At 45.5% G+C, this 12,938-nt stretch overlaps 1 protein-coding gene across 2 annotated transcripts in view; it reads left to right on the forward strand.

The window, feature by feature from the left end:
* The window catches only part of CDC42 (cell division cycle 42), a 208,867-nt gene extending 197,333 nt beyond the window's left edge, over window positions 1–11,534 (forward strand). Inside the window, exon 6 of one of the 2 annotated variants that reach the window (XM_063942959.1) lies at window positions 8,579–9,959. In XM_063942959.1, the coding sequence (XP_063799029.1) occupies window positions 8,579–8,668 (90 nt within the window). In that variant the 3' untranslated portion in view covers window positions 8,669–9,959. Of the gene's footprint in view, window positions 1–8,578; window positions 9,960–10,200 lie in introns of those variants that run through there. The other variant, XM_063942958.1, reaches the window with a different exon arrangement.
* The last annotated feature ends 1,404 nt before the right edge of the window (window positions 11,535–12,938 follow it).

Below are 12,938 nucleotides of genomic sequence, written 5' to 3' on the forward strand. Positions count from 1 at the left end.
TGCTCCAGCAGGGGCCTTGTCTGTTCCAAGACTTACCGCGGCTGCGTTTGACGGCATGGCAGTTGAACGCCGGATCCTGAGGGAAAAAGGCATTCCAGATGAAGTCATCCCTACCCTGGTCAAGGCCAGGAAGGACGTAACCGCAAAACATTATCACCGCATTTGGCGAAAATATGTTGCGTGGTGTGAGGCCAAGAAGGCCCCTACAGAGGAATTTCAACTGGGTCGTTTCCTCCATTTCCTGCAAACAGGACTATCTATGGGCCTAAAATTAGGGTCCATTAAGGTTCAAATTTCGGCCCTGTCGATTTTCTTCCAGAAAGAACTGGCTTCGGTGCCTGAAGTTCAGACATTTGTAAAAGGGGTACTGCATATACAGCCTCCTTTTGTGCCTCCAGTGGCACCTTGGGATCTCAATGTTGTGTTGAGTTTTCTAAAGTCACATTGGCTTGAACCACTCACCACTGTGGACTTCAAATATCTCACATGGAAGGTGACGATGCTGTTAGCCCTGGCTTCAGCCAGGCGTGTGTCAGAATTGGCGGCTTTATCATATAAAAGCCCTTACTTAATTTTTCACTCTGACAGGGCAGAATTGAGGACTCGTCCTCAATTTCTACCTAAGGTGGTTTCTGCATTTCACATGAACCAACCTATTGTGGTACCTGCGGCTACTAGGGACTTGGAGGACTCCAAGTTGCTTGACGTTGTCAGGGCCCTGAAAATATATGTTTCCAGGACGGCTGGAGTCAGAAAATCTGACTCGCTGTTTATCCTGTATGCACCCAACAAGCTGGGTGCTCCTGCTTCTAAGCAGACGATTGCTCGTTGGATTTGTAGTACAATTCAGCTTGCACATTCTGTGACAGGCCTGCCACAGCCAAAATCGGTAAAAGCCCATTCCACAAGGAAAGTGGGCTCATCTTGGGCGGCTGCCCGAGGGGTCTCGGCTTTACAACTTTGCCGAGCAGCTACTTGGTCAGGGGCAAACACGTTTGCAAAATTCTACAAATTTGATACCCTGGCTGAGGAGGACCTGGAGTTCTCTCATTCGGTGCTGCAGAGTCATCCGCACTCTCCCGCCCGTTTGGGAGCTTTGGTATAATCCCCATGGTCCTTACGGAGTCCCAGCATCCACTAGGACGTCAGAGAAAATAAGATTTTACTTACCGATAAATCTATTTCTCGTAGTCCGTAGTGGATGCTGGGCGCCCATCCCAAGTGCGGATTGTCTGCAATACTTGTATATAGTTATTGTTACAAAAATTCGGGTTCTTATTGTTGTGAGCCATCTTTTCAGAGGCTCCTTTTCGTTTTATCATACTGTTAACTGGGTTCAGATCACAAGTTGTACGGTGTGATTGGTGTGGCTGGTAGGAGTCTTACCCGGGATTCAATATCCTTCCTTATTATGTACGCTCGTCCGGGCACAGTATCCTAACTGAGGCTTGGAGGAGGGTCATAGGGGAGGAGCCAGTGCACACCACCTGATCCTAAAGCTTTTATTCTTGTGCCCTGTCTCCTGCGGAGCCGCTATTCCCCATGGTCCTTACGGAGTCCCAGCATCCACTACGGACTACGAGAAATAGATTTATCGGTAAGTAAAATCTTATTTTTTGCTCACCATTATGAACAAACTGTAAAACTAACTGCTGTTGTAGAGCAGAATGGAAGATCGGAGCGGATTATCTGCTCATATGGGTTGTATACCATTTCATTTCTCAGTAGTTGCTAAACTTACAAGTTAGTCTGTTGGCCTTTCCTGGTAATTACACGGTCAATGCACCATAAACCATGGGCTATCTGCCAGGTTTCCTCCGTTTTGGGGTACTCATTCAATTCTCCTCATCCAGGGAGAGTATAATTTCTCTAACGTCCTAGTGGATACTGGGATAACTTTCCTACCATGGGATATAGATCAGGTCCATTGGAGCCTGGCACTTTAAGAAATCAATAGTGTGTTTTGGCTCCTCCCCTCTATGCTCCTCCTGCAGACTCTGTTTAGGAAAATGTGCCCAAGGAGCCGGGTGCATTCCTCTGGAGCTCCAGAGAGTTTCCTTCAGACTTTTTAGTTTATTTTCAGGCAGTGCTGGTTGGCAACCAGTCTGCCTGCATCGTGAGACTTAGGAGGGGGGGTAGGCGAACCAAGTACCTAAAGAGTCAGTGGTTCGTATCCCCGCTGACAGGACACTAAGCTCCTAAGATGGTGATTCACATACCCCCAGGGTGTGTGCCCACACTGGCAGCATGCCACCACGCCTAACAGATGCTGAAGCAGACTCTGTGCGGTGAGTGTTACACCGGGGGTCCCGGTTAGCGGTTCTTTGGTAAAAATGGCGACATAAGGGCACAGTGATCACTGAGCTGCGGGGCCCGCTGCAGAACCCACACTGGTGCTGGTATAAAAGGGGTCTTTTGGGTCTTTTTGCACACAGAAAACACACTTCTTGGCCAGTATAATCAATGAGGGACTGCGCGCCATTGAAGGGGCAGGGGTTCCCGGAGAGCGGGACCAGAGGCTAAAAGGCACCATTACAGCTGCTGTTGACTGCCTGGCTGCACGCTGAACACTGCTCCTCCACAGAGACCCACTGAATCATCCAGGGACCAATATAGTGAGGGGGGAGAGCATATACAGCACTAAAAACTGCTGTTAAATACACACAATCAATCGATCTATATGTAAATACCTAGCAGGGCACTGCTCTGTCTGAGGTATTGTGTTCTGGTTCCTTTCCTCTGTCACTCCATGCTGGCTGTCTGGGGCTAGTGTGCTGTTTCACTCTGTGTTGTCACTGCACTGTGTGTTTTCAAAAGTTCTGCAAAATTTCTGGGGAAAAAAGCTGTGTCCATTATGTAACACTAAGTTTACACCTTCTCCGGGGGGGTTCCCCCTTTGTGCCCAGTGCTCTATGCCTTCTCAAGGTAGTAGCATACAGGAACCTGAGTGGTTAGATTCATTCCAAACCATGATTACAAATATTAATACAGAGTTAGCTACTGCCAGACAGGAAAGACCAAACCTTAAGCAGTCTCTAGATTTTTTGGGTTAAGGCTCATGACCACAGACAGGCTCCTCAGCCCTCTCTGTTGGTCTGTCATAAACGCACGCTTCCACAAGTACTCCAGTCTGAGACTCTGAACTACTGGAGCAGGATGAAGGGGACAATGATAATTCCCTGTCTCATGGGGTTGAGGCCCTCATTTATGCTATTAGTGATGTCCTCAACATACCAGACAAGGAAGTGGAGCCAGAGGAGGTCTTATATTTTAATTTAAAGCCTAAATCCTCTGCCACGTTTCTTGTCTCTAAGGAATTGGATACCCTAGCTTAAAAGAGCGTGGGTTAATCCTGATAAAAGGTTTCAAACCCCTAAACGGTTAATTAATTAATTTCCTTTCCTCTCTGTTGGTCTGTCATAAACGCACGCTTCCACAAGTACTCCAGTCTGAGACTCTGAACTACTGGAGCAGGATGAAGGGGACAATGATAATTCCCTGTCTCATGGGGTTGAGGCCCTCATTTATGCTATTAGTGATGTCCTCAACATACCAGACAAGGAAGTGGAGCCAGAGGAGGTCTTATATTTTAATTTAAAGCCTAAATCCTCTGCCACGTTTCTTGTCTCTAAGGAATTGGATACCCTAGCTTAAAAGAGCGTGGGTTAATCCTGATAAAAGGTTTCAAACCCCTAAACGGTTAATTAATTAATTTCCTTTCCCTCTCAATGATAGGAAGGTGTGGGAACATCCCCCGTCTGTAGACCCCCTCTGTATCCAGGTTGTCACGTAAAATTGTACTGCCTGTACTTGAAGCTATCTCTATCAAAGACTCAGCTGACTGCAAGAGTGAGACTACACTCAAGTCAATTTATACTGCAGTAGGAGTGGCACAAAGGCCCACTACAGCTTGCGGCTGGATCTCCAGAGCCATGGTAAATTGGTCTGAGAATATTGTATGGAGTTTTGACACTCTGCTTCAAGATGAGATCATGACTCTTCTGCGTCATATACATGATGCTACAAAGTGGGGCAGTTAGGGAATTATGTCTCATCAATGGCCGTGCTACGGCTGTTTCGGCCCACAAGGCTCTATGGCTGCGACAATGGTCGGCGGATGCCGACTCAAAGGGGTGGAGAATGTTCCCTTAATAGGGGAGGCCTTGTTTGGTGATGAACTGAACAGGTGGATCTCCCAGGCAATGGCAGGTAAGTCTACATATCTACCATCCGCTGCGCCTCCTGCTAGATGTCCATACACTGGGCCTTCTCTGCAGTCCTTTTGTGTGGCCAAATTCAGAGGCAGAGCCAGAGGTGCCTGAAATGCTGCTAGAGGAAATCGTGGTAAGTACTGTAAACCAGCAGCTGCTGGATCAGGCCTCTGGATCCTCCTCCACTAAGCCCTCCGCATGACCGTTGGCCTCAGCAGCAAGGCGGCTTTCAGGTATGTGCTCATCTTCATCACTTCACCCATGTGTGGGCAGTCTTGTCGGGGTCCTTGGGTGAAGGACCTCCTATCCCTGGGTTACCGATTAGAATTTCAGGCACCACCTCCATCAGATTCTTCAAGTCAAGCTTACCAGCTTCACCCTTAGCAAGGGTTACCTTGCAGGTCACCATTCAAAAACTGGTACAAATGGGGTTTGTGGTCCCAGTGCCGCCTCTGTTGCATAGCAGGGGTTTTTACTACAGTCTGTTAGTTATACCGAAAATGGACGGTTTGGAGCAGCTCATCCTGAACCTAAAATCTCTGAACCCATATCTATGTGTGTTCAAGTTCAAGATGGAGTCCCTTAGAGCGGTGATTTCCGGTCTGGAGGAGGAGTGATTCCTGATGTCTCTGGATATCAGGGATGCCTTCGTACATATCCTGATATGGCATCCTCATCAAGCTTACCTCCGGTTTGCCATAATGGACCACCACCTATAGATCCCGGCCTTGCCCATTGGTCTCTCAACAGCTCCACGGGTGTTCACGAAGGTCATGGCAGAGATGATGCTGCAACTACGCAGGATGGTTGTCAACATAGTACCATACTTGAACGATCTCCTGAAAAAGGCGGTGTCCAAGGAGCGTCTGATACACGGCCTTGACTTGGCCACGCACCTTCTTACAGAACATAGTTGGATCATGAATTATTCAGAAATCGCACATGGACCGGTCTCAGAGAATTCAATTCCTCGGAATGATACTGGACACTGCATCTCAGAAGGTCTTCCTTCCACTGGACAAGGCCCTGACTATCCAGGCCATGGTACGATCTGTACTCAATTCATCTCTGCATCTGCCTACTGTGCAAGATGTTAGCTTCCTACGAGGCAATCCAGTACAGCAGATTCTATGCACATCTGTTCCAGCTGGATCTGCTGTTCAAGTGGTCGGGGTTTTACCTGCACATGCATCAAGAGGGTTACTCTGTCGCCAAAAGCACGGATCTCCCTGTTACGGTGGCTACAAGTCTCTCACCTCGTGGAGGGTCGGAGTTTTGCTTCCCAATCTTGGGTTCTACTAACGGATGCCGTCGTTAGGTCGACATGCATTTGGTCGACCACTGAAGGTCGACATGGTCACTAGGTCCACATGGTCATTAGGTCCACATGCAAAAAGGCCGACGTGAGTTTTTCACAATTTTTGTTTTCTTAAATATTTTTTATTTTTTCTTACTTTGTGATCCACGTGGACAACGATTGGGACTATTAACCTGCCCGAAGCATGGCGAGCGAAGCGGTGCACTAATTGAGTTTCCCGGTCACTTTTCGAAGAAAGACACCAAAAACAGTCAAACCCATGTCGACCCTTTTCCATGTCGACCTAATAAACCACATCCCTACTGACAACGGATGCCAGCATCCGAGGTTGGGGGGCTGTGACCCATGGGGCTCAGTTCCAGGGGAAGTGGTCGAGGCAGGAATCTGCACTCCTGATAAATGTTCTGGAACTCAGGACGATTTACAATGGTCTTCTGTAAGCCTCCTATAGTCTCCGAGATCAATCCATCAAGGTGCAGTCTGACAACGCCGCGGCAGTGGCGTACATAAACCGACATGGAGGAGCAAAAAGCAGGGCCGCCATGCGAGAAGTGTCGCAAATTCTCCTCTGGGCGGAAGCCAATGCAAGAGCCATCTCTGCCATATTCATTCCAGGAGAGGACAACTGGGAAGCTAACTTTCTCAGCAGGCACGACCTCCATCCGGGGGAATGGGGCCTTCACCCTCAGGTGTTTCAACAACTGGTTCACCGGTGGGGCTATCCACAGATAGACCTCATGGCTTCTCGTCTCCACAAGAAGTTTCACCGTTACTGTTCCAGGACGAGAGATCCGCAGGCTGCAGCAATGGACGCTCTGTAGGCGCCGTGGTCTTACCAGTGTGTATACCCGTTTCCTCCAATCTCTCTCAATCCAAGAGTTGTATAAAGACTCAAAAAGGGGAGTTCAGGCAATTCTGTTTGCCCCGGATTTGCCTCGACGGGCCTGGTATGCAGACCTCCTGACCCTGTCTCTGGAGGACCCTGGCCTCTGCTGCTTCGCAAGGACCTTCTGCAGCATGGTCCGTTCGTCTCCAGACTTACTGTGACCACGTTTGACGGCTTGGAAGTTGAGCGGAAGATTCTAACCAGAAAAGGTATCCCATCTAAGGTTATTTCCACTGCGGTCCAGGTCTGTAAGGTGGTTGCGTCAAAACATTACTACCGCATCTGGAAGACTTGCGTTTCTTGGTGTGAGGGTAGAAAATATCCTCCTGTGAAGTTTCTGCTCTTCCTGCAAGCATGGGTGGATATGGGCCTACAGTTAGGCTCTATCAAGGTTCAGATTTCGGCTCTCTCTATCTTCTTCCAGAGACAACTGGCGGTCCTACCGGAAGTAGAGACTTTCCTGAAGGGTGTTTTTCGCATTCAACTGCCCTTTGTCCCTCCCACTGCTCCGTGGGATCTCTCTGTGGTCTTAACTTTTCTCCAGTCAGACTGGTTTCAACCTTTACACAAGGAGGACTTGGAATATCTTACCTGGAAGACTGTCATGTTGCTGGCTCTAGCCTCTGCTAGGCGTGTGTCAGAATTGGGGGCCTTATTTTGTAAGTGCCCGTATTTGATATTTCATGAGGATAGGATGGAGTTCTGGACTCGCCCGCAGTGTTTGCCGACTGTGGTTTCGGCCTTTCGCATTAATCAACAGATAGTGGTGCTGGTACTGTCTGATCAGTCTGTTGCTCCAAAGTCCTTGGATGTGGTGAGGGCTTTGAGGATTTACGTCAAAAGGACAGCTCGACAAAGGAAGTTTGACTCGCTGTTGCTCTTTATGATGCTACCGAAATTGGATGTCCTACTTCTAAGCAGTCAATTGCTTGTTGGCTCAGATTGACTATCCAACAGGCCTATTCCTCGGCAGTGTTGCCACTGACTAGTTCTGTCCAGGCCCACTTCACAAGGTCAGTGGGTTCTCCCTGGGCGGCTGCCCGGCCACACAGTTGTGCCATGCAGCTACATGGTCTGGTTCATACACGTTTAAGTTCTATAGGTTCGACACCTTGGCCAGAGTTCATCTTCAGTTTGGTCAGGCGGTTTTGCAGGGGTCTCAGCACTCTGCCGCCCATTCTGGAAGCTTTGGGACTTCCCCATGGTACTAAAGTTACCCCAGTATCCACTAGGACGTTAAAGAAAATAGGAATTTAATACCTACCGGTAATTCCTTTTCCCGTAGTCCGTAGTGGATACTGGGCGCCCGCCTCAGTGCTTTGTTTTCCTGCTTACTTGGTTGCAAGTGTTCTTGGTTGGTTCTGCTCTTGCGGTCCCAGTTCCATGTTTGATTAACGTTGTTGTACTTGTATGGTTAGCGTTGCTCTCCTCTGTTCGGGCGTGCTCTGCTATTCTTCTTTCTGTTGTGTGTTGGTTCATTGCCTCATTGCTTTAATGTTATTCCGTCTCTCATGGTATGTTCGTCTCCTCGAGGGGCATAGAGGGGAGGAGCCAGCACACTATTGATTTTTTTTTTAAAGGGTAAGCCTCCAATGGACTTGATCTATACCCCATGGTACTAAAGTTACCCAAGTATCCACGAGTCTACGAGAACAGGAATTACCAGTAGGTCTTAAATTCCTATTTTTTTACACAGTGACATCTGTTCATGCCTCTGGTTGGTAATACTGGTGACCAGATTCACCTTAGTGATTCCAAGGAGTGTGCTCCCACTTCAGTGGAGGTGGCTAATTGTTAAACCGTAAATTGCTGACTGTTTAGTGTTCGGCTGATGACCTTACAGTAATTGACCTACAAATATGCCTTCTGCGGCCAAAAACGTGCCCATGTGTGGGAAGCGTCATGTTCTGTAAATTGGAGGAGGGATTACCTAGTGTCACCCTCCTCACCCCAACCCTCTATTTGTATTCTCTAACCATACTAACAATAGCATTTTTTTTTCTTTGCCATATATCTGGTGATTAGGAATTACTGCTGTGAACTCAGCTAACTTTCCTAAGTGCTTTTGTTTCTTTTTTTTCTTTTGTTCCTTTTATCTGCTGTTAATTTCTTTCTAACCCTCTAACCTGGCTGCTCTTTTCTTTCCTTCCATCTGTCTTGTAGAGAGGTCTGAAGAATGTGTTTGATGAGGCTATCCTAGCTGCCCTGGAGCCTCCGGAAACTCAGCCAAAAAGGAAGTGCTGTATATTCTAAACTGTTTAACCGTTTCCTCCTCCCCCCCCCCCCCCCCGACCCCCCTCCCCCCTCTTGATGTTGCTTACTATCTCCATCTATTGTAGCAATTCAATCTAACAAGAACAAAAACAATAATACAAAAAATAATAAAAGCAAGATCTTGAAAAAACCTGTGCGTCTTTCCTTAAAAACCCCAACCTGACCTACATTCGTTTTCCTGCTTTAATGATTACTAGGCAAAAATTGGACTCTCTTAACTGTTTCTTGGGTTGCCTAAACATTTTCACATCTAATAAATAAAGAATATCTGCTCTAAAATGAAGTGTTTTTGTAAAAAGGTGAAATGTGTATTTTTCTGTTAGTACTGAAGATTGTCTTTTTTAGTAACTGAAATCCGTAAATTGGTAGTGTCCCAGTCACATGCTTACAGCGTGGGCTGCCATGTTGTGCACTGAACCAGTTTTCATGAGAAAGACGGTTATTTCTTCACAAGGAATTTGTAATGTCAAAGACACAATTGTTCATAGTGTACCGATTTAACAAAGTTCACAAATTGTCTGTCTCAACTTGTGTGTAGGTGAACGGTACACTTTAACCTCTGACGTATTATAGGCTAAATGTAATTAGACTTATATCATGATCATGCTGGAGGGTCTTGGTGTAGTTTGAACATATGTAAGTGTTACAGTAAATGTGAATGATTTAAAAAAAAAATTCCTAGTGATTTTACTCAGTTGGTATGGGTCTGTTAGAACCCTTCTCAAATGTGCCAATCGTCGCACTGTGCATTATAGTGAATAGTGTCGTATAGCTCTGTTATGATAAAGTAACGTAATCCCTGTTTTAATACTGTAACATTAGGCAAAGTTTTTTTTTTTTGTTTTTTTTAACTTGGTGACCATGCATAGGGTGTGTAGATTTTGGCAGGTGTGACTGGGAGAGGTTTTTTCTTTTCTTTTCTTTTTTATTTGCTCTGTAAAATATCTTTTATACTTGTATAAATGGCTGTTGGTGCCCCTTCCACATACTTTTAAGTCTCCATCTGTGTTGGGTGTGCAGCTTCTAAGTCATTTCTTATACTGAACACTATTGAGGACGCGATCGAGGAGAAACACAAACGTGAACTGATTTTCAAGCAAGGACGTTTCAAATATACGCAAGGAGAGACTCTGCCAGTATTTCCTTCACTTGACTCTGTCCTCAGTCTTCTGGACTACTTCCTAATAGGTTCTGCTTGGTGTTTATTCATTGACATGAGTATTGCTGTTGTCCGCTAACCCATTCCGAAAATATATTTAAGTTCAAATCTGTTGTGGCCTCTGACTTCTCGCAACACATAAGTACACTTGCGCTATTTGATAATATTGGACTTAACCTAGAATTAAAACTGGTTTAACAAGGTACACGTTGGGAGTGCTGGAGAACATACTGCATTTATTTGATATGTTTAAGGTGGTGTTAACTTTGGACATTTTTTATTTTTTTTCAATATTTTTGTGATAAAAAGCTAAAATGAGATTGCCCATCTCTCTCTCTTTGACCCTTTCCAGAAAGGCCTAAAGAATGTATTTGACGAGGCGATATTGGCCGCATTGGAGCCTCCTGAGCCCAAGAAGAAACGCAAGTGTGTGCTTCTATGAACACTCGTCAGTGGTCCCCTTTTCTCCAAAGCTGGTGTCGGCGTCAAACAAAAAAGTTTAAATCAAACTAAAGATTAAATGTAAACTTAAAGTAAATAAATATTGCAATAATGACAAGGCCCTACATTCATCAACCCGCAGGCACTGGGCAAGGTCTGAAAAATAAGTCCATATAAGATTAGTTGAACAGTAGTGTTCCTACAGAAAAAAAAGGAAAAACAGTTGGTTTTTTTTTGTTTTTTTTATATGCATTTACAGTTTCTAATGTCTTATATTAAGAACAAGGCATGCTTTATAAATAACAGACTAATTTTAAATGTGTTTTATTAGCCCATATCTTTCGTAAAAGTGGTAAGACATGGGGAATTCCTCCTTGCGTAACCACAGAGTAGGCCAGCTAGATTGAGGCTCGCATACCTGCTATATTTATGTATAGGTACACAACCAGAGACCTACCTACGTGGCCCATGCAAGATTTTTTTCTGCTCTGTTGCTGAACTAGTTAGGTGGAGGGTATTTCCTTTCCTTCCATGACCACTGTTCAGGGATTGTTGCAAACGATTCAACTGAAATCATCCACTGATCAGTTTGATATTCTAACAGGTTACTTTAATTCCTTTTCTGCTGAAAGATCATTTTGGTCACTGGCACCTTTCAAAGCAGCGTACATATTTTTTGGCCAATATTTTGTCTAATCCTGATTTCTTACCACCACCCCCTCACCATCCACCAATATTCTTTTTTTTTTTTTTTTTTTTTTTTTTCTCCCTTTTGATTTTAATTTTATTTTTCTACTAATAAATGCACGTTGCTTGAAACCCTGGTCAAATTTATTAATGCCCAAGAGTTTGTTGTAAAGAAGGGGAGTGCTATATCTTTTTGTTTTTCTTAAAAAAAAATTTTTCCTTCTAGTTTGACAAGTAAGGGACCAGTCAGAATATTGCCCCTTTTTATGTATTTTGCATGCAAATATACCTATGAATTCTCAGGATAGGATTCCAGTCTAAATAGTGTAAAAAAAATAAATAAAAAAAAAATGTAGACACCAGTGTTAACAAGGATTTTACCAAACCCACTTTTTTTTTTTTCCCCAGATTTATTTTTAATATTTAGGAAATATATTCCATTTTCCCAAATTAATAACTTGTAGACTCATTAGTGTTGAACCAATGCTTTGTTTCATGTTTCAGTTCTTTGTATATGCATACTTTTTCAGATGTATTAAACATAAAAATACCTTCACATATCTGCTTATCTGTTATTATTTTCTACTGGATAGATTTTCTTTTGCACATTTCTGAATGGATGTTTAGTGAAGGTTGAGTTCTATTTTACATTTCCTTGGTATTTATTTATTTATTTTTCTTTCTCCAAAAGATCTGGTTCCAATGGGGTCTACCTTTTAGATATTTTCTGCAGCGGGGTACCCTGGGGTTCCACAGGGATAACATCGGGTGTAGAGTTGGATCTTGATCCGAGGCACCAACAGGCTAAAAGCTTTGACTGTTCCCAAGATACACAGTACCGCCTCCTCTGCGCTAGGCAGCCCTAAAAAGAGCTTTCAATTGAAGAAAGAAGACTTCAGAGCCACAGCATAGGCACTTAAAGTGCTGTATGTCATTATGACACATCGTGCTGCGGCTCCCTCACTTCCCAGCGGCGCTGTACACTCCTGCGCCCTGGATGCCGGGTAACTACAGCGGGGGGCTCTTACTTAGGGCGCGCGCACACACCGCCGCTGCTCTCTGGGATCGCGTGGCTGCTGCAAGGAGGAGGTAAGAGGGTTCCCCAGACAGGACCCGCTGCAAACCGCGATCAGGCACGGTCTCTTGGAGGCAGACCGACACTGGCCGTTCAGGGACCCCACTAGACCACCAGGGCAAGGGCACAGGTTGGATTTTAGTAATTTGTTTCTATACAGCCCGCAATACCCGGTGGGGAAGTCCAGCAAGGGGATCTGGCTCTGACCTGTAGCCCCAGGGTGCCATTTACTGCTAATGTTTCCGCCCTAGAGCTGCATCTCTCGCTCTCTCTCTGCGTTTGGGCGCCATTACACACAGCTGCGCTGATCTGGGACTGCTGGGCAATGCCACCTCTGTAAAGCCAAGGCGTCTATTTTGGCTCACCGGATCTTATGGTTGCGGTCCTGGTTGGTAGATCTGGACTTGAAAAATACCTTGGAGGTAATCCCTTTTTGTGGAAACAATCTTTTTGGGGAAGATCTCAAGATTATCGCTGACTTAGCGTCTGCTAAGACTGCATGTCCGCATTGTACTACTCCTCCAGCCCCGAAGGCTTAGAGTACTTCCTTTCGTTCCTTTCAACCTCCAGGAAGAGCAAGCAAAGGGTCAGGCGCACTCGAAACAGGCTCGCACTTCCAAATCCACTAAGCCCAAACCTTAACGTGCCTGGGCTGCCCGTCAGCCAGATGCCAAAACAGACAAGCCTGCAGCAATAACTGGGCAGGCCTCACTCTGGGGGATCCCAGGGTGGGATTCCAACTTCTACGGTTTGCTTAGGTATGGTTACTGACCACTTTAAACGCCTGGGTAAGGGAAGTTGTTACTCACGGATACGCCATCTTTCAAGAAATGTCCACCTCGCCAGTTTTGCTCAACAAACATCCCTTCAGATCCAGTAAAAGCAAA

Source organism: Pseudophryne corroboree, chromosome 10, assembly GCF_028390025.1.
Source record: "Pseudophryne corroboree isolate aPseCor3 chromosome 10, aPseCor3.hap2, whole genome shotgun sequence".
Classification (NCBI taxonomy): Eukaryota; Metazoa; Chordata; class Amphibia; order Anura; family Myobatrachidae; genus Pseudophryne; species Pseudophryne corroboree.